This window comes from Rhinopithecus roxellana, chromosome 3 (assembly GCF_007565055.1).
Source record: "Rhinopithecus roxellana isolate Shanxi Qingling chromosome 3, ASM756505v1, whole genome shotgun sequence".
NCBI classification, from domain to species: Eukaryota; Metazoa; Chordata; class Mammalia; order Primates; family Cercopithecidae; genus Rhinopithecus; species Rhinopithecus roxellana.
Window position 1 is genome coordinate 24033201 of NC_044551.1, and position 21525 is coordinate 24054725.

The 21525-nt window shown below is 33.7% G+C and overlaps 1 protein-coding gene across 1 annotated transcript in view; it reads left to right on the forward strand.

The window, feature by feature from the left end:
• The window catches only part of TMEM232 (transmembrane protein 232), a 247190-nt gene that overhangs the window by 43724 nt on the left and 181941 nt on the right, over nt 1–21525 (forward strand). Inside the window, exons 7-9 of the mRNA XM_030927320.1 lie at nt 3524–3657; nt 16287–16410; nt 17213–17462. Of these exons, the coding sequence (XP_030783180.1) occupies nt 3524–3657; nt 16287–16410; nt 17213–17462 (508 nt within the window). The remainder of the gene's footprint in view (nt 1–3523; nt 3658–16286; nt 16411–17212; nt 17463–21525) is intronic.

The window sequence follows — 21525 nt, forward strand, 5'->3', positions numbered from 1 at the left end:
CTAAGTTCGGGACATTTTGTGTTGTCCTGTAATTGTAAATGGTTACTAAGAATTATTAGACTGAGACATAAATTCTTTAAAATTAGGAGCATTATCCTATGATTCATGTCAAATTATCCAGGTAACACTTTGTATTGGGAGATCCTTTCATGGCAATGTCAACCATCCCCCAAATAACTGAAAATTACATGAAACCCAGAAAGCTGTCCCTGAACAGCCAAAATAGAGCCCATGCTTCAAAGCTCATTTCTGTGATAAAAGAGAGCCTAGTCAGACACTCAGAATGTATGTACTTAAATTTGCATAAAATCTAGGCTGGTGTTGTTAACTGAATTTTCAGCCAACAGTAGATTAACACTTTTGTAGGTGGGCTTCTCAAAGTAGGCCTTGTTCCAGCTACAAATGACAGCCCAAAGCTGCACAGCAAAGGAGGGAGATGAAAGAACTGTGGAAAGTGGTTATAAAAGCCAAAAAGGAAAGGAAGAAAGGGAAGGAAGGAGGGAGAGAACAAAGAGAGGGAGGGAAAGAGAGAAAGAAGGAAGAAAGGGAGGGGAAAAGAGTTCTCTGGGAGTCATTTAGGGCAGTGCTCAGTGCTTTTCAAACTATCTGTGGTAAAATATCTCTCTTAATTTATTTTTAAATTTCCAAACCATCACAGATGGATAATTTTGTAAAATATAATAATAATAATAATAACAAATTACTGTACTAGAATAGAAAAGATGAAAAAACACAAGCTTTAATTTTTAATAGACTGAATATATATATAATTATTTTTCAGATTGTTATGAAAGTTTCTAAATACATATTTTTCATTTTTTATGCTCTCATTAACAGTTTGCAAATGGCAGTTATCTGCCAACCACACCTTGAGTAGGACTGACTTAGGGTAAAGGCACAGAACTCCAAGAGTAAGCAACATTGCTCACTCTTGGTCTTCTGCACTGATGATATACATGATGATTGTATTAAATCACATAGTCATCATCATTACATTAATTCATTTAAGTTTGATAAATTTATTTTTTGTTTGGAAAAATGTTTCTTGCTGAAGAATGCTCGATGGGCCAGGTGTGGTGGCTCACGACTGTAATCCCAGCACTTTGGGAGGCTGAGGAGGGTGCATCACCTGAGGTCAGGAGTTTGAGACCAGACTGACCAAAATGGTGAAACCCTGTCTGTACTAAAAATATAAAAATTACCTGGGTGTGGTGGCAGGTGCCTGTAATCCCAGTTACTTGGCAGGCTGAGACAGGAGAATTGCTTGAACTGGGGAGGCGGAGGTTGCAGTGAGCCGAGATCACACCATCGCACTCCAGCCTGGGTGACAGAGCAAGACTGTGTCTCAAAAAAAAAAAAAGAAAAAAAAAAAAAAAAAGAAAAGAATGCTTGAAATACATAAAATCCCCGAGACTAAATAATAAGTCCTACTTCTCTGGAAAATTCACAGGTGTGGCAGGTTCCTTTCCTCTTGATGATGCCAATGTTCTACTGCTAAAGACCACCAGGAACACATCTGCAATTAGGCATATTGGGTTTATTACTTGTTGCAGAGAGAGAGAGAGAGAGAGAGAGAGAGAGAGAGAGAGAGAGAGAGACAGAGAGACAGAGAGACAGAGAAAAAGAGAGAGAGAGAGAGGGAGAGAGGGAGAGAGAAATACATACTACAAGGAACTATGGGATGTCTTAATAAGAGAGTGTTAGAAGGAATCTACTAGAGGATTTGGACTTTATTTGGATGATCTTGGGAAGACTCTAAGGAAGCAAGGGTTCTCTCTAGAGGTCTGATGCTGTCAAAAAGTGGGGGCAATTCTATGATTAGGTATTTTGTGGGTGGCACAGTGACTTTGTTTATATCTGTGCTTAGAAAAAAATTGTCCAGTGGCTTTGTTTATTTCTTATGGTCTCAGAGTAATATTGTCTGAAATTGCTATTTTTTGAGTTTATGTCCAATAGGAGATCAAAATCACCTGGCTGTATCAGACCAGCTTGTAATAGTATGTCAAATCAGTCCCAGACATGAGAGGATGCTTTTTATTTCTTCACGATGTATAAAATTGGCATAATATAAAATTGAAGATAAAACTCAAATCTTGTTCATTGTCTAAATCCTGAATTTTTTCTTTACCAAATGCTTTCTGAATTTTCTCTGATGATGGTACATAAATACATTAATGCAAGAATGGTTGACCTAATTGAATAGTTTATGTAGTCCTGTAATATCTATGATTAAAATAATATTTATTATAAATTAATCATTTAAGTCATTCCAAAGTTTTAAGACATATTTATTTACTTATTTATTCAAAATAAGTTTGCAATCTGAGGATTGTCAGGCATCCAGGCTGAGACAACTAGAGCAATTTGAGAAAAGAATTTCATTTATATGGGTTCCAATTTTGGGGTAGACCCTACCCATAAAGCAGAAATTGAGTTATATGTAGATTTACTGAAGTCAGTATGTCTCAGACTAATGCTTTACATTATTTTAGAATAGTGCTTTTGTGTGGTGTATTCTAACACTCTAAACACTGAATTGTTTTCATTTGCTTTTCTGAATTATTGTTCCCCAGAGTCAGTAGCTTTGTACAGATGTTGTCTTCCTCATGCCTTTATCTCCAGAATCTAACAGAATTCCTGACATAAAGTAGATAAATACACAACTATGGGACTTAACTAAATTCTTTATTAGAAACTTAAAATAGCTTAAAATTTATGTATGAACTTCTTGCCTTCTATCTGAAAAGTACTCAACATAAAATTAAATTGTAGTCCCGATGTTGTTTTATATAATAAATAAGAATTATGAAGCCCTTTTGATTCTGTTTCATTGTAACATAAAAATCACAAAGTATCAACTAAGTTAACACTTGGAGTACCTATAACAGGATGTGTATTTGAATCTTCACTGTTGGCAAAAATTTAGAGAATGCTATGTCATCATTTTCTACCAATTACTTTAGTAGACCAATTAAATGTATAAAACTATTGGGAAGCACTCTAAGAAAAAAACTAAACAACAGCTTATTTGTTATCTGAATTTTTAGGCTTTAAGAATAGTTACTTAACAGACATTGACGATGTCTTGCTAGGCATATATTTTGGTCCTTAAAGTAGAAATCCACATTTTAAAACATAATTTGCTGTTAGTATTTTGTTCAAACTTTCCCCATTCCTTCTTTCTCAAGTGTCAAGGAGAACTAAGTCACATAGAATCTACGAACCACAATTGTGTCTAATAGCCATCTCTTATGAGATCCAGAATTTTTGCCATATTGTAGAGCTGACATCATTGAACACAAGGGACCCATGTGAAAAATACATACGTTAGGTTCAGGTTAACTATATGTACTTCAAAAATATGCTTATGTAAATTGCTCCACTTGGTGAAATATAAAGTGTAAGAGAATATGAATTTTCATTTGTATATTTAAAATTTATTTTCATGTTTGTTCAAGTCAGAGTATTCTTTCTCAGATATATTTTTATATTTTAATTCCTGAAACATTTGCAATTTAATCAGGGAGGATATGAAATTAACCACCTGCTCTGGCACTGTGTTGCTGCTTGGTCTTGTGTTCAGAATAACAGTCCTCAGTTAAATAATGTGCTTGAACATCTCATCTTCCATAAGACACAGCTTCAAAAGAAATGCTGGTAAGAGTCATCCTATAAATCCAAAGTAACTCATGGAGAAATCTTTGTGCTTAAATGTTAAATAACCCTTGTACCTAAATGTTAATCACACCTCAGTTGACTATGAAACAAATTTATAATCTCAGTTCCAAAGGCAAGGGCAATTTACATGTTTAGTATTAATTCATTTCATCAATACATTGTTTCTCTCTTTTTCTGTTTTGCTAGATATGCATGCATGCACTGCATAATTTTTTTTTTATTAAATGCAGTTTTTATTGATAAGAAATTTATTCCTGCCTTGCAAACAGCCTTTATATTCCAAGTTGTTAAACAGAAGCAGTGAAGTACAATATACTGTTGGAGAAAATATACTGATACTGTATTTCTTTATGCTTTACTTATAATGTATAACAAAAATGAATCTTAAAAAAAATTTTTTTTGGTCTCACTCTATCACCCAGGCTGGAATGGAGTGCTGCAGTGCCGCGATCTCGGCTTACTGCAACCTCCATCCCTGGGGCTCAAGTGATCCTCCCAGCTCAGCCTCCCAAGTAGGTGGGACCACAGGCATACACCACCATGCTGGCTATTTTTATAGGTGTCTTTTTTTTTCTTTCTTTTTTAAATTTTTTAGTAGAGACAGGGTCTTGCCATGTTGCCTAGCCTGATCTCTGGTCTCCAACTTTTGACTTCAAGTGACCTGGCTGCCTCAGCCTCCCAAAGTTCTGGGATTAGAGGTGTGAGCCACTGCACCCAGCCAAAAATAAATCTTGACTGACAAATACTAGTTTTCTCCTGTACATATGTTAATTTAAGATGAGAAAAAGAAGAGTCATAGTTTCGGCATGAGTTCAGTGTAGGAAAGATTTTTTAAATTGACAAATAATAATTTTATATATTTATGAGGTACAATGATATGTTAGGATATGTGTATATCTTGTGGAATGAGTAAGTCAAGCTTATTAACATATCCATCACCTCACATCCTTATCAATTTTTGGTGGTAAGAACAATTAAAATTTACTCTATTACCATTTTTGAAATACTTTTTTTAATCATAGTCACAATGCTGTGCAATAGATCACTAGAACTCATTCCTCCTGTCTAACTGAAACTTTGCACTCTTTGACTGACATCTCTTTTCCCCATCTTCCTTACACTCCATCCCAAGCCTTACACCATTCTACTATCTAGTTCTACAAGTTTGGCTTTTATAGATTCCACATACAAGTGAGATTATGCAGTATTTATCTTTCTGTACAATGCTTATTTCATTTAGCATAATGCCTCAATGTCCATTCATGTTTTTATAAATGACAGAACTTTCTTCTTTTTAAAGACTGGATAGTATTCCATTGTGTATATATATACCATACTTTATTCATCAGTCAGTGGACACGTAGGTTGATTATATCTTGGCTATTGTGAATAATGCTGCAATGAACATAGTTCAGTTATCTCTTCAACATACTGAGTTCACTTTTTTGGGATATATACGTAGAAGTGAGATTGTTAGATCATATGGTAGTTCTATTTTCAATTTTTGAGGAATCTCCATGCTGTTATTACATCAATAATGTAAAAGGATTCCCTTTACTGAACATCCTCATCAACATCTGTTATCTTTCATCTTTTTGATAATAGTCATTCTAACAGGTGCGAGGTGATATGTCGTTGTGGTTTTACTTTGCATTTCCCTTATGATTAGTGATGCTGAGCACATTTTTCATATATCTGTTGGCCATTAGCATGCCTTCTTTTGAGAAATGTCTGTCCAGGTCCTTTACCCATTTTTTTCATTGGGCTATTTGTTTTCTTGTTATTAAGTTGTTTCAGTTTCTTCCATATTTTATATATTAACCCTTTACCAGATGTGTAGTTTGCACATATTTTCTTTAAATATGTGGGTTAAAAATGTATAGTTTGTATATATTTTCTTTAAATATGTGGGTTCTCTCTTTATTTTGTTAATATTTCATTTTGTAATTAAAGTATACTTTAATCCATTTTGAGTTAACTTTACTATATTGTGTGAGAGAAGGGGCTAATTTAATTCTGCTCATGGATGTTCAGTTCTCCCAAAACCATATATTGAAGAGATTATTTTTTCCCTATTGTGTATTCTTGGTAACTATCAAAAATCAATTGACCATAAATGCATGAATTTAATTCTGGTCTTTCTGTTCTGTCACTTTGGCAAATGTGTCTGTTGCTACTGCCATGCTGTTTTGATTATTATAGCTTTGTAATACACTTTAAAATCCGGTAGTGTGATGTTTCCAGCTTTTTCTCTTTTTGCTCAGGATTGCTTTGGATATTCAGAGAATTTTGTGGTTTCATACAAATTTAAATTATTTTTCTGTTTCTGTGAAGAATAACATTACAATTTTGATATGAACTGCATTGAATCTGTAAATCACTTTGGGTAGTACGGACATTTTATCAACATTAATTTTTCCAACCCATGAACATGGAATATCTTCCCATTTAATTGCTTAGGCTTTAATTTTTTCATCAATATTTTAGATTTTTAAGTGTACAGATTTTTTACTTCCTTGGCTCAATTTATTCCTAAGTATTTTATTTTTTGCTATTGTAAATGAGACTGTTTTCATAATATCTTCTTCAGATATTCTGTCATTAGTATATAGCAGTGCTATTGATTTTAATATGTTGATTTTATCACCTGCAAATTTCAATTTTACTGAATTCATTTAACGTTCTAACAGTCTTTTAGGTTGCTTTTGTAGACATTTTAGGGTTTTCTATATATATAAGATCATTTGGTCAGCAAACAAAGACAGTTTTACTTTTTCCTTTCCTGTTTGGATGACTTTTTTTTCTTTTTCTTGCCTAATTGCTCTGGCTAGGACTTTTAGTATTATGTTACATAGAAGTGGTGAGAGTGAGCATTCTTGTCTTGTTCCTGATTTTAGAGAGACAATTTCAACTTTTCACCATTGAGGATAATGTTAGTTGCAGGCTTGCAATATATGACCTTTATTGTGAGGAGTATTTCTGAGGAAATTGATCAGAGGGCACTCCTTTCCAATATTTAAAGAAGATCACAGTTTTGAATTATTTTTCAATGAATATAAAAACAGTAATAACTTGTAATACCATGCCAAGTTGAAAATGCAATTGCCATATATATTTATTTAATTAGTTCCTGGTTTTCAGCCTCTGGCAGCCCATTCTACACCAAAGGCCTTTGTATATGTAAATTCTAAGTCCCTCAGAATCAACTGCAGACCCTTCTAAAAGTCTGGAACATTCTTTATGGACAAAAGTTATTTTCCCACTTGTATTTGGAAGTTTGTGGGATTCCAGATTAAGTAAAGATTTTTGGATAATGGCTTAAAGTTTACCTAATTTCCTTAAAAATACTTTAGATTAGAGTTCATCAATAATTTGTTCTGTCTCATAGTGTGATGGGAGACACCTAATGAGTATTGCAGTTTGACAAAGATTGCTGTAATTTTTACATTTTAAAAATAAAGAATAGTATTTATAAATATGAAACTAAAATGCAAATAGATTATATTTACTACAAATAGCACTTAATATAATTTTACTTAGTATATTTCAATACAGAATTCCTAAAAACAAAATTTAGAGGTTCTCACTGGTGCCAGTTAGGTTATTCTGGAAGTTGTGGTGATTCTTTTAGACCCTTTTTAATGATAGAAAGTAAGTTGTAGTAGATTCAAATATTTAATTTGTTTTTCAAAATGACAAACGACTAGAACTACTTAAGCTCTTGGAAAACTCTTAACTGTATTTATAACACAACTAAAATTGCATTTTAACATCTAAAAATAAATGTTGTGTGACTTTGTCAAATTTATTTAAAAAGTAATCTAATAATTACCAGATAAACAAGTTTAAATGATTGCCAAAACAGTAAATGTAGCTGATTACGAATATCGAATGGTGGAATTCAACTCTTTCTTTAACCGATTTTTAGATTTTACTATATTGCATCCACATCTATTTAATTTAACTTGCTAATGATTTGTGTTTAAGGTTGCAAACTTTGATGAACCAGTTTTTAAAAAAATACTTTTTTTTTTTTTTTTTTGAGGTGGAGTCTCGCTCTGTCGCCCGGACTGGAAAAAAAATACTTAGTATTTTATAAATGTAGGGCATTCGAGACAATACAAAACTATTTTTATTTTAAAAATAAAGAAACTGAGGCCAAGTTTATTAGGCTTATTGATGAGTGGAACCAGATTTTAAGAGTTTTGATATAGCACTCTCTCCAATGTATCATTCAACTGTCATGCTAGTTGCATTGTTAAGCAGATAACTGCTTTGAGACAGCCTGTCACTGAATCCTGACTTTTCTTTTTCTGAGAGAATATTTTGGAAATTATCAAGTGAAGAAGGGGATAGCAGTATTTAGACAATGCTCAGTTAACAGAGGAGTAAAGTGAAAAACACAATGACTGCTCATAACAGAAAGGAAAACAATAATTGCCTAAAACAGTACTACCAAATGATTTTGATTCTATTTTTTATATTTATTTTTTTTTTATTTTAAGGAAAAGATTTAAATTTTTTTAAAAAAATTAGTTGGCTCTAGCAAACAAAAACTATTGACATTAAAAGAATAATTTGTGTTTTTAGGTTAGCAATTTGACTAACTATTCTGTTAATTGTAACATTATAACAAATACTTTAAAATCAGCTTTTCTCCTTACAAAATATTTATTTATATAAAGGCCTATATAGGTGTGAAGAGGCCATTACTCCAAATAAACAATATACACTGTAATATAATTACCAAAATAAAACCAGAAATGATTTGATATTTCTAGGGAATCTTTAATATTGGTCTCATGTACTCCTAAGATACCACTGGGTACATGCAAAAAATTAAGAAAATGAACTGCATGCATTTAGAATGAAAAACAAATATTGAGGCACCAGGCCCTGATGATACATTAAGACTTCATCAGGATTTGCTGGACCAAATAGTCTGAAAATTGTGACACTTGGTGGAAGACACCTCTGGTTTAACACCTAAAATTCAATGCCAGTGACCATTAGCAGGAGTAACCTGAGCAATTTCATTTGCCGTACATCTCAGGAAAGTAACATAATGTTGAACAAATGTTCTGAGATTTAGAAAGCAAATAGACCATTCAACTGAAGTATCTGAAGAAATTTTATTTATAGTGGCAAAAATTGCTTGTGCTTGTGCCCATGGAAGTGAAATGTACTCATCTGCCCATTTCTGATGCTATTGGTCAGTAGATAATTCATCATGTATCTCCCTGCATGACTTCTTATAACCCCTTTTATAAAGATCCTACAATACAAAAAGAAACAAATAGAAGCAAATGGTTTCAGCTGAGCCTGGAAAAGAGCAGGTTCAGAATCCACAAAAGGACTCAAGGAAGGCAATCACAGAATTAGAGCAGCCTCGCTGGGGGACAGGGAAAATCTGGGGAAAGAATACACTGAAGACAATAAATTATAAAACCCGATGAAGTAAAGAAAAAGAGACTGCAGGAACCCCCTCCCAGCTGCCATGCATTGGCCTTTATCTGCCCATAGCTGGAGATAAGCAGCTTGCTGGAAGGCAGATTTCCATTTAATGCAGTTAAATTTTATATGATGCTTCATACTCTCAATGCTCCACCCTGTGGTTTGGCCTTTTATAAACGGCACCATTTGCTCTGGGGAGATAGCTCAAGTCAACGCAAAAGGCTTTCTAATCTAACATGAAAATAATGAATTGTGTTTATAATTGAATTATTAGCCAATGAAGACTGCTGAGAAAGGCAGTATGGCATTTCATTCAAGCAGTATGACATGAAATTGTATCTTCCAACACAAAATAACTGATTTAATGTGCTCCATAAGTGTATTCCAAAACAAGCTTGACAATTTAAAACTGTCTTGAACATGGCAAGTGTTTTCCAGACATACAGTGTTTATGTTTGCATCGAAATGAATGAAACAAGGAATTCACTGCTTTGTGTGGGTGGCAAGGCACTTCCTTTTCAGTTAGATCACTGATATCCACATTATTTATATCCTTGATCCTGCTAATTATAATGTCCATGTGATGGTCTAACCTAGACCATTCAAATAAAAGTTTGCATCAATACTCCTTCATTTCTTATGAACTGAAATGTCAATGTAGATTCTCATTGTTTGTTTATTTCCTTGATGCTTCTTGATTCATTTCTTGGATTTCTTATTGATCCTTTGATCCCTGGAGCCAATTATAACTTAGTCTGTATCAGGTAAATACCCACTATACCCACTATATATGCTGCTACATTATTGTACAGCAAAAAAGCAATGCAACCTGAAACCAGAAGACGTGAATTTTAGTCTTGTGTTTTGCTTCCTGTGTAATTTTGAATGTCGCTTCACCCCTGTGAACCCCAGGGTCTGTTTAGCAGTTGTATCGAGATAACAGCTACCTCAAAGAGCTTTTGAAAGATTTAAATGAGATAAGTAATATGAAAAACACCTATTAGACTGTAGTTCTTCCCTTCCATGTCCTGCCAGTTCATATTTGAACTAATTTTTCCCCCAGCTCCTGCCTCCTGAATTTCTACCTCAGTACACATTGTCATGCCCTTTCCTCCAGCTAACCAAATCAGACATCTTATCTTCTCCATCTCACTTTCTCCATCCAGTTCAGGATCTGACAGTGTTGTACGTACATTAACTACACTTCAAAAGTGTTCCCCTGCTCTCTGTTCCCACTCTCATGACCTTGGTTTGGGCTCTTACTGTCTCTTGACTATTGTAGCTTTTTAACTTGTCTCCTTGCCTTACGTTCTTCCCCTCAACAATCTGTCATATACTATGCTGCCAGAGCTATAGCATAAGTGTGACTACAACACTCTCCAGCTTAAAATTATTTAATAAGAACTATTTTACGTGATAACAGAGGCTGCAACCCCAATCAGTGTCTCATAAATTGCCATTATGTTGAAAAAAATTAAAACAAAAATGATGACTGAAAGATTCTGCTAGTAGGATTAATTACCACCAACCAATCAATAGCCAGAAAAGCCTGATGGGTCTGGGTGGAGGAAAACAATTAGTGCCCCACCTCTGCCTTCCCTGATGAGAGGGCAGTCATTACTTGTCTGAGGCTCCATCCCTTCACTCTCCCACACCAGCTTCCCTGGAACTCGAAGAATGAAGTCCTGTAAACAGGAGAAAAATCCTTTTAACAGACAGGCTAAAGCCTACATTTTTGTCATCCATCTTTTCTGAGTAAAAAAAATCAGGCAATGGCAAAGGAAATTTATTCGTAAACTAGTTTCCCTAAGTAGTAAAAATCAAGAATGAAATGCTGACTGCCCTCTTCTCCATGTGCAGTAAAGACCAAGACAAATTTATTTACACGAATTCTCCCCTTCCTAGTCTGTTAATATAATCTTAAGTTCTGATAACATTATAGTTAACTAATTATTTCAAATGTTCTATCTTCTCCTTAAAGAATGATTTATATATCTGCATTTAATTATTTGGTCATATTTGTAAAATTATTTTTATTTATTAAAACTTACCTATTCTACTCACCTGCAGCCATTTAACACTAGGATTTTCCTTTCTTAAACTGTTCAATACTATTCATTTCTTTCTTAGCTTGAATAAATTTATAAATATGTTTTTTGATTGCTTATTATATTAGGTAAGGCCATGCTTATATACAAACCTTTACTAGCTATAACATTTATCACCATTTATTTTTTCCCTAAAAAGTATGATGTACATTTTGTCTGGTAATAGACTTCTATGATTACAGTGTTTATTTTTTGTTTAATTCCTCCTCCAAATCTCTAAATGTTGTTATGCTGTTTCCTAACACAGTTATGATGAGATATTCAAAGTCATCAGTCCTCTTTTTTTTAATCTGTTTAATTTTCAGTCCAGAATTTTTTAGGAACCTTTTTGTGATTTACTAGGCAGGAGTTAACTGGCACCCTTTCTTGTCCAAGTTAGGAGCCTGTTGAGGCAAATCCTGTGCTTTACCTAGAGAGAAACTTCACTTTGAGAAGCTTTGCACAAATACTATGGCTGATGGTCTACATTTTTTCAAGGTGTTGTATTGACTACTCATAGTTCATATGTGTTCCCAACTTCTGCCTATCTGGTGCTTAGGGTTTTTTAAATTTATTTTTATTTTTTACATTATGATGGGAAAACCCATATATTTCTCATGGATAACTGCATTAAATTTTGGACTTTTTGTTATTAGAAATATTTTTCTTTAGTTGGCCCCCATTTACTTCATAACTTAAAATTTTTCTCCGTCCCTTCACTCACTCACCTACCTTCCTTCCTTCCTTCCTTCCTTCCTTCCTTCCTTCCTTCCTTCCTTCCTTCCTTCCTTCCTTCCTTCCTTCCTTCCTTCCTTCCTTCTGTACTTACATAGTAATAGGTATGCTTTCCACATTTTCCTCTAAATTATGAAAGACTTTTCTCTGTTATTTCTGTAGTTAACTTCCTCAACTATGGATTTTAATTATATTTTTACATTTTAATTTCTTTGCAATCTCTTATCTTACTCTACTACCTTTCATCTAAGCATCAAGGCTTTTTATTGTGGTTTATTATTCCTGGGCTTTATTAAAGATGCCTACATGTCTTATAAAAATAACTTCTAGTTCCTATAAGAAATCATTTTCAGAATTATGACCCTCTCTGAGTACTGAGACTAATATTCTCTTTAGCCTTTGCTGTAATCTATTTTCCTCGGTCTTGTATAGGTCCCTCTTCTTCACTTTCCAGTTACTTATTCTAGAACCAGGAGAAATATATAAAAATGATATTTTTAAATAAGAGGTTTGTGTTCACAGCATTCATGACAAAGTTGGTAAAAATTACAACCCTCAATGTGTAAAATGATCAGGGAGCTTCCTGTGTACTCCTTACTCTTTGATAGTTTACCTGTGAGGAAAAAATGCACTTCTGTATTCCAATTTTATCTTCCTCCTTCCGGCGTTCTCCCATTCCACATGCTTATAGGCACTGTATACTACTCTTTTCATTACCAGGATGTTATCATCTCTGAATAAATATGGAGAGATGAGAATGAACCCAGGAATAATACTCTCACTACTTAAAAAAAATCAGTACCTCAAGATAAAGGATTGACTGCACTTTCTCTGATTCCATGCAAAACAGGGTAAACAGTAGAGATTATTATTTTTAAAAAATGTTTTTTCTCTTACTTTTTTTGGGAAAACAAGGTTGCTGTGTTTCAAGAAGTGGCATGTGGTTGTTCCTTATTGCTTTAGCTTCATCAACTTTATGGTTTATGGAAATTCGTTGTAAGTTGCTATTATTAGTGATGTCTCATTCTGTTTTCAGCATCATGTGGATTTTTGACATTGTCAATGCTTTCTGGAATATCTGTTGCAGTGTTGAAATAAGTTGGCAAGGGTTGCTACTTAGACATTTTAATTTCATTTAAACATTAAAATCTTCTAATTGAGGAAATGGATATAGAGGAGTAAGAAGAATCTAGGAAAACTTTTAAATGCTGATGTTTCTAACTTCTATAAATGTGTGCATGTGTGTATGTCTATATCATTATTTTAGACAAGCCAGTAAAACTCTGGCTCAGTTTCTTTATTTACAAAATTAGAGCAAATCTATAATAGTTATGTATTATTTTGTACAACTTTAATTTCACGGCAATGTAAAACCAAGTCAATATGCTGATACTTGAGACTTTCTGTATTATAATGAATTCACAAAGAAGCTAGTGCTGTATGGAAATTTCTAGCCTAATCCAATTTGAATTCCTTTCTATGTGCATTGATTTTCAATTTTACTTTTGTTTTTGACAAACTGTAGTTTATAAGTATTGATGTTTCTGTTTTTGATGAAAGCATTTTCATTCACAGACAATTTTGTGATCAGCAGCATTAATTGAAAATAGTGTGTTTCTGGTGAAGCATTTCTCTACTGTAGGTGGCTAACACTGGTGGATCTTTTTCAATCCATGGTTCAATCCTAGGTTAGCTACAATTTTCCAGACTTAAAAGAGAAAAGAAGAATGAAAACCTTCTGATTATGAAGTATATTCAAGGGAAAAGAAGTTTTATGAACTCTATGAGTATCCTCTCTTTCAATTGACCATAATATGAAGTATAAATGATAAGTAGTCTGGGGAATGACTTAGTTTCCATCTTGGTGGTCATCTGGAGGACTTCTCCTTCCAGTCACTCTATGACTTTAATGAGAAAGTTATCAAACTCATATCTTTTTTATGTCAAAGAAATAGTATGTTTGTAATTGAATTCAATTTAGCATTCTGAACCTTGTCGTTTTACATAGAGTATTTCATTCAAATCTCACAATAATCTCTAGAAAGTGAGTTTTGCTGTATTTTCTTTATAGACAAGTAAATTAGGACAGAGGTAGGATACATAAGTTGCCCTATAACATATGCCTAATTAGTGGCAGAGCTAAGATTTCATCTTGATGTTTCTGACTCTAAAGTTCATGTTCATAAGCATCATATTAAGTGCATCAATTAGGATTTCGTCTTCTTTATTTGGCAGAAACCTGACTACAATTGCATAACCAAACAGAGTTTTCTTTATTGCACATGACAAGTAGTGCAGTGCTGATGTGAGTACTTAAGGAAATCTTCAAGACCCAAGCTTCTTCTAGCTTCCTTTTCTGTCTTTACAGCAGGTGATTTTTATCCTCTTTGTTGAAAGAAGGCTGCTGTGCCTTATGGTATCATGGAATATATGCACTATAAGCAGGAAGAAGAGGATGAGCAAAAGGGAAAAATAACACCTGTTATTTAATTAAATTTTTTTTTTCTTAACCAGAAAAATAATAGCTTGCCTGGAAGTCTTCATAATATGCTTCCTTTTCTAGCTGATTAACCAAATCTACACTGTATGGCTATTCCAAGCTTCAAGGGAGTCTAGGCAGTCAATTTTACATCAAACTTACTGAAATATAAATTAGATACAATGAACTTCATATATTTATGTACACAGGTCTATGACCTTGGGCAAATGTATACACTCATGTAATCACTACTCCAATCAAGATACAGAGAATTCCATCTTAAGGTGGCTAACTTAATTGAGCATATTGCCGTTTTGAACAAAATTCATGTTCCATTAGAAAAGGAAACAACTAGTATTAGGTAGGACAATAGGCAGCACCTGCCACACTAAGGTTAAATATTGACATTTATGTAATGGTTTAGAAAAGCAGAATTGCAAGAAAGAAAATACTTCTTGGTGGGAGAAAACTTGAGTTACAACTAATCTAGTTTAAAAAGGGAACTTGCACAAGTCCTTCGGACCTATTTATGGCTCAGTTGTCTAGTATGAAAAAAGGTCTAGAGAAATCTTAAATGTGTCAAAACTTGTTTTTCAAATCAAATGAAATAATTTATGTGAAAGCATATTGATATCTGTAAAGCCCTATTTAATATAAAGAATTGTCTTTAATTTTCATGATAAGAATGGTTTGATTTAGAAAATGATGATGACCTTGAACTTATCGGCCTGAAATATCACCGTTGTGAAATTCAAATAATCTTGTAAAATATACTAACTTTTAAATTTATTAATGGCCTACAAATCAAGACAGTAAACAGCTATAGACCGAAGTAATTTTTAATTTGAGCTCTTATCAGTTCTTTTTCAAACTATTTTTCATTTAAGTAAAAATATCACAAATATATAATTTTTAAAACATTCAAAATATATGTACATTTATAACAATATAAATTCTTGTGTGATTTCCCAGGTTTTTTAATATTTAAAAAATAATAATTAGTCTTCTATTCATGTGAAATATAAATTTTATTTTGAGAAATTGTACTTTTTCCAAAATCAAAGAGTGTTGAATCTTTGGAGTATCTTAAAAGAAGGCTGTTTTTTTTTGTTTGTTTTGTTTTGTTTTGTTTTTGTTGTTGTTGAGACGGAGTCTCGCTCTGTCGCCCAGGCTGGAGTGCAGTGGCCCGATCTCAGCTCACTGCAAGCTCCGCCTCCCGGGTTCACGCCATTCTCCTGCCTCAGCCTCCGAAGTAGCTGGGACTACAGGCGCCCACCACCTAGCCCGGCTAGTTTTTTGCATTTTTTTTTTAGTAGAGACGGGGTTTCACTGTGTTAGCCAGGATGGTCTCGATCTCCTGACCTCGTTATCCGTCCGTCTCGGCCTCCCAAAGTGCTGGGATTATAGGCTTGAGCCACCGCGCCCGGCCAAGAAGGCTGTTTTTAAAAAATTGCTCTGTTTTGAGAAGAAAACACTCTCTTGAAATTCACCCTGCGGAATCAGTTGCAAGAGGTTAAACATTAAAACCTATTGTGAGTTTTTGGGGGTACTTTACAATCAGAGCCCCTGATTGCCTGTTGTTCAGGATCTATGAAGAAATGTGATTATATGTAGTATTTATTACTCAGATTTGTCAGAGCACTACTCTGAACTCAAACGTTACCAAAATGTGTCTCTTCTTTGCGGATTTTTACCACAATAAGTGAGAACCAATACTAATCTTTATTGAAAATAAATATATCTGGTAATTCAGACATGCATTTCCTCTGGCCTATTACCTTTTTTTACATTAAAAAGTTGATTATTATTATTTTCCATTACAATCTTTATCCTTTTGTCCATAAAATTTTCAGGTTGGATTCAGTACTGGCTTTACTGGTCCTTGGGGAGGCTGCCAAATTAAACATGGCCTGCTTGAAAGCTTTAATGGACATAGTGAGAGATTTTGTTTCAAGCATTATGTCTGTTCAAAATCAGGTAACATTGCTAATTTATATGTGAAAAGAGAACCGAAGAGAAACAGATTTTATTTTTGCCACTATTTAAATTGTATATTGTATTAGGGCATATAATGTGCATAACTTTATAATAATAAATTTAATTAAATATAAAAGCAAATTCACAGTTACCATTTATCATAAACATTTTTCATTTTCATTATATAATATTAAAATTTATAATTTGGTTGGGGTAAGATCACTTATTGAAACATTTCTGTATTGTTGATTATTAAATTTGTTTCTACTTGTTCACAGTTAATTATAAGTAATGTTGAATTGTTATTCTCATACATAAAATCTCTATCAACACTTCTATTTCTTTACAGTAGGCTAATAAAATTAAATTACCAAGTGAAAGACTGTGAAGTTTCTTTCAAAGTTTTGGGGCAAGATGTCCAAACTTTTCTCCATAAGATATATTAATAACTTTCTTGCATTCCTATAAACAATAAATGAAAGTGTCACACACTAGAATTGAGCTGTACATCAAAAGGTTCCTTTTGAATATGATATGGAAAATAATATCTCATTGAATTAATTTACATTCCATTGACTGCTAATTAAATTGTAAAGTTGTTCTTTATATAATTATTAGCTATCTATATTTTTTATTCTTTGAACCGTATTTTATGCAATCTACTCATGGTAAACCCATTTTTTAATGAACACATTTAGAAATATTAGTTTATTATGGTCTTTTAACAATTATTATAAGTACACTATATAGTTATTGATATGCAAAGACATACTTTGATGATCGAATATCTATTTTATTTCAGGGAGAAAGTTGTGAGGTAGATGATTTTTCCTGGGCCTGGAATGTAGTCTACATATATACAGTAATTCTTGCAGAAATCTGCTTGTATGCAGCCACTTCTGATTTGCGAAAAACTGCTCTAATTGGTTTCTGTCGATGTAAAAGTTCACGAAAAAATATTTTACGCTTGGACAAATCAGTACCTCCAGAATTAAAGGAAGCAAGTATTTTAAGTCTTTTGGAATATTTCTCTTCAAAAATGTCAGAGAATTGTAAGTAGATTGTTTTTAACTTGGATGAGTAATATTTTTAAGTGTCACTGTCTACATATAGTAATAAGCATTTTACAAAAAGTTGATATTTAGAAATAGCAAATAATTTTAAATTTCTACAAATTTTGGAAGAATATAACATGATTTCTTTTTTTTTTTTTTGAGACCAGGTGTCACTCTGTCACCAAGGCTGCAGTGCAGTGGTGTGATCTCTGCTCACTGTAACCTCCTCCTCTGCTTCAAGCCTTTCTCCTGCCTCAGCCTCCCAAGTAGCTGGGACTACAGGCACTTGCCACCATGCCTGGCTAAGTTTTGTATTTTTAGTAGAGCTGGGGTTTCGCCATGTTGGCCAGGCTGGTCTCAAACTCTTGACCTCAAGTGATCCACCACATCTGCCTCCCAAAGTGCTGGGATTACATTCATGAACCACTGCGCCCAGCCAGAAAATTTTACCAATAATTTTAAAACAACTGAAATAAAAATTAGTTTCAGTTGGCTGATGATTCAAATTATATTCCTTGAAAACAAAAAAATGGATTTAGGCAAACCTGGGTAGTGTATATGAAGTTTATTTCCTCTTTATTTTTATTTTGTTCCCCATAGGATTTATCTTCTTTCTTCCATTTTCTCTAGGCATATACTGTTTCCCTCTTGTTCTTTTCCTGCCCAGAGGATTTCTCTACAATTACTTCACTCAAATATTCTAGTACAATATTCACACCTGACATCTTATAGTCCATCAAATAGTAGCTGTCTTATGTCTCAGGACTAAAGGTCATTTTGCTACTGTATTTATGGGAGATAACAGAATAAAATATTTTGATTTTTCAAAGAGTACTATGGGGACAATATTAACTCAAAGTAGTCTTTTTTGGTTGAATAAAACTTTATAGATTTATTGTGAAAAATAATTGCAATTTATATATTACTATAATCTATTGTATATGTGACTCTCACTTCCATTAAATGCTGAGATAATTGATACTGAAGAATCATGTCTGAATTCTATTTCTATTAACCCAGCATCTAGCCTAATAACACATAATAGGTAAGCAATTATGATAGTGGATTTATAATGTAATTAAATACATCATTAAATTTCAGATATAATTGCAAGATTTTGGAAGGATTTAAAGAAGTAAGATATTGTCTTTAGCCAAAATCATAATTCACTGATTTTTGGAGAAATTATGATTGAATATAATTTTAAATAGTAAGACTTTAGAAGTAGATAGAAATTTCATTCTCAAAAACTTGCTCACTATTTTTAAATTGCCTTCAATATATTTTTGGCTTAATCAATAGATTGAAACCCAGCTTCTGAGTGTAATTAGTGTGACCTTTTCCCACTTTTCAAGCTTTTATTTTTTTATTGGTGCCAATTTTAAACAGATCTTTATTCTTAAGTACATAAATTGTATTTCTTCCATGTTTATAGTATTAATAAAGTGAAGATAAATGAAGGTATTCATTTCTTTTGCTGTTCACAATTTTAATTATTCAGAATGTCAGAAATTTTCCTACATAGCACCTCAATACATGATTTTTAAACCACTACTAAACAGACTCATCTACAATGTTGGCCTTCAAGGCTTGTCTGCCTATGTAGGCTAGTTTTTCCTGACCTCTAGTGGTAGGTCCAGAAAAGACCCTCCATGGGAACAATCTTTACTCCCAGAAACCTCTTGGCCTCCCTTTGCTCATGACCCCCTGCACTCTGGCATAATCTTATGATGATGGGATTGCACGTTTCTGTGGACACTCACGAAACTCACATTTTTTTCCTCCTCAACAGTCTGATTTTTAAAATTTATTATTATACTTTAAGTTCCAAGTTACATACGTAGAACTTGCAGGCTTGTTATATAGGTATACATGTGCCATGGTGGTTTTAAAACCCATCTTCTTGGTTTTAAGCCCCTCATGCATTAGGTATTTGTCGTAATGCCCTCTCTTCCCTTGTCCCCAACCCCCGACAGGCCCAGGTGTGTGACGTTCCCCTCCCTGTGTCCATGGGTTCTCATTGTTCAACTCCCACTTATGAGTGAGAACATACGATGTTTGGTTTTCTGTTCCTATGTTAGTTTGCTAAGAATGATGGTTTCTAGCTTCATCCATGTCCCCACAAAGGACATGAACTCATTCCTTTTTATGGCTCTATAGTATTCTGTGATGTATATGTGCCACATTTTCTTTATCCAGGCAACCATTGATGGGCATTTGGGTTGGTTCCAACTCTTTGCTATTGTGAATAGTGCTGCAATAAACATATGCATGCATGTGTTTATAGTAGAATGATATATAATCCTTTGGGTGTATACCCAGTAATGCAATTGCTGGGTCAAATGGTATTTCTGGTTCTAGATCCTTGAGGAATCTCCACTGTCTTCCACAATGATTGAACTAATTTACACTCCCACCAACAGTGTAAAAGCATTTCTCTTTCTCCAGATCCTCTCCAGCATCGGTTGTTTCCTGACTTTTTAATGATCACCATTCTAAGTGGTATGAGATAGTATCTCATTGTGGTTTTAATTTATATTTCTCTTATGACCAGTGGTGATGAGCTTTTCTTCATATGCTTGTTGGCCACATAAATGTTTTCTTTTGAGTAGTGTCTGTTGATATCTTTTGCCTACTTTTTGATGAAGTTGTTTGTTTTTTCTTGTAAATTTGTTCAAATTCCTTGTAGATTCTGGATATTAGACCTTTGTCAGAAAGATAGACTGAAAAAATTTTCTTCCATTCTGTAGGTTGCCTGTTCACTCTGATGATAGTTTCTTTTGCCGCACAGAAGCTCTTTAGTTTAATTAGATCCCATTTGTAAATTTTGGCTTTTGTTGCCATTGCTTTTGTTGTTTTAGTCATGAAGTCTTTGCCCATGCCTATGTCCTGAACAATATTGCCTAGGTTTTCTTCTAGAGTTTTTGTGGTTTTAGATCTTCCATTTAAGTCTTTAAACCATCTTGAGTTAATTTTTGTATAAGGCTTAAGTAAGGGGTCCAGTTTCACTTTTCTGCGTATGCCTAGCCATTTTTCCCAGCACCATTTATTAAATAGGGAATCCTTTTCCCATTGCTTGTTTTTGTCAGGTTTGTCAAAGATCAGATGATTGTAGGTGTGTTGTGATATTTCTGAAGCCTCTGTTCTGTTCCACTGGTTTATATATCTGTTTTTGTACCAGTACCTTGCTGTTTTGGTTACTATAGCCTTGTAGTATAGTTTGAAGTCAGGTAGCATGATGCCTCCAGCTTTGTTCTTTTTGCTTAGCATTTTCTTGGCTATACAGACTCTCTTTGGTTCCATGTGAAATTTAATGTAGTTTTTTATAGTTCTATGAAGAAAGTCAATGGTAGCTTAATGGGAATAGTATTGAATCTATAAATTAATTTGGGCAGTATTGCCATTTTCATGATATTGATTCTTCCTATCCATGAACATGGAATGTTTTTCCATTTGTTTGTGTCCTCTCCTATTTCCTTGAGCAGTGGTTTGTAGTTCTCCTTGAAGAGGTCCTTCACATCCTTTTTAAGTTTGATTCCTAGGTATTTTATTTTCTTTTTAGCAATTGTGAATGCGAGTTCACTCATGATTAGGCTCTCTATCATTGGTGTATAGGAATGCTAGTGATTTTTGCAAATTAATTTTGTATCCTGAGAGTTTGCTGAAGTTGCTTATCAGCTTGAGGAGTTTTGGGGCTGAGTCAAGGTTTTCTAAATATGCAATCATGTCATCTGCAAACAGAGAGAAGTTGACTTCCTCTATTCCTATTTGAATGCCCTTCATTTCTTTCTCTTGCCTGATTTCCCTGGCCAGAACTTCCAATATGATGTTAAATAGGAGTGGTGAGAGAGGGCATCTTTGTCTTGCACCAATTGTCAAAGGGAATACTTCTAGCTTTTGCCTATACAGTATGATATTGGCTATGAGTTTGTTACTGATGGTTCTTATTGTTTTGAGATATGTTTATCAATACCCAGTTTATTGAGTGCTTTTAGCATTAAAGGGTGTTGAATTTTATCAAAGGCCTTTTCTGCATCTATTGAGATAATCATGTGGCTTT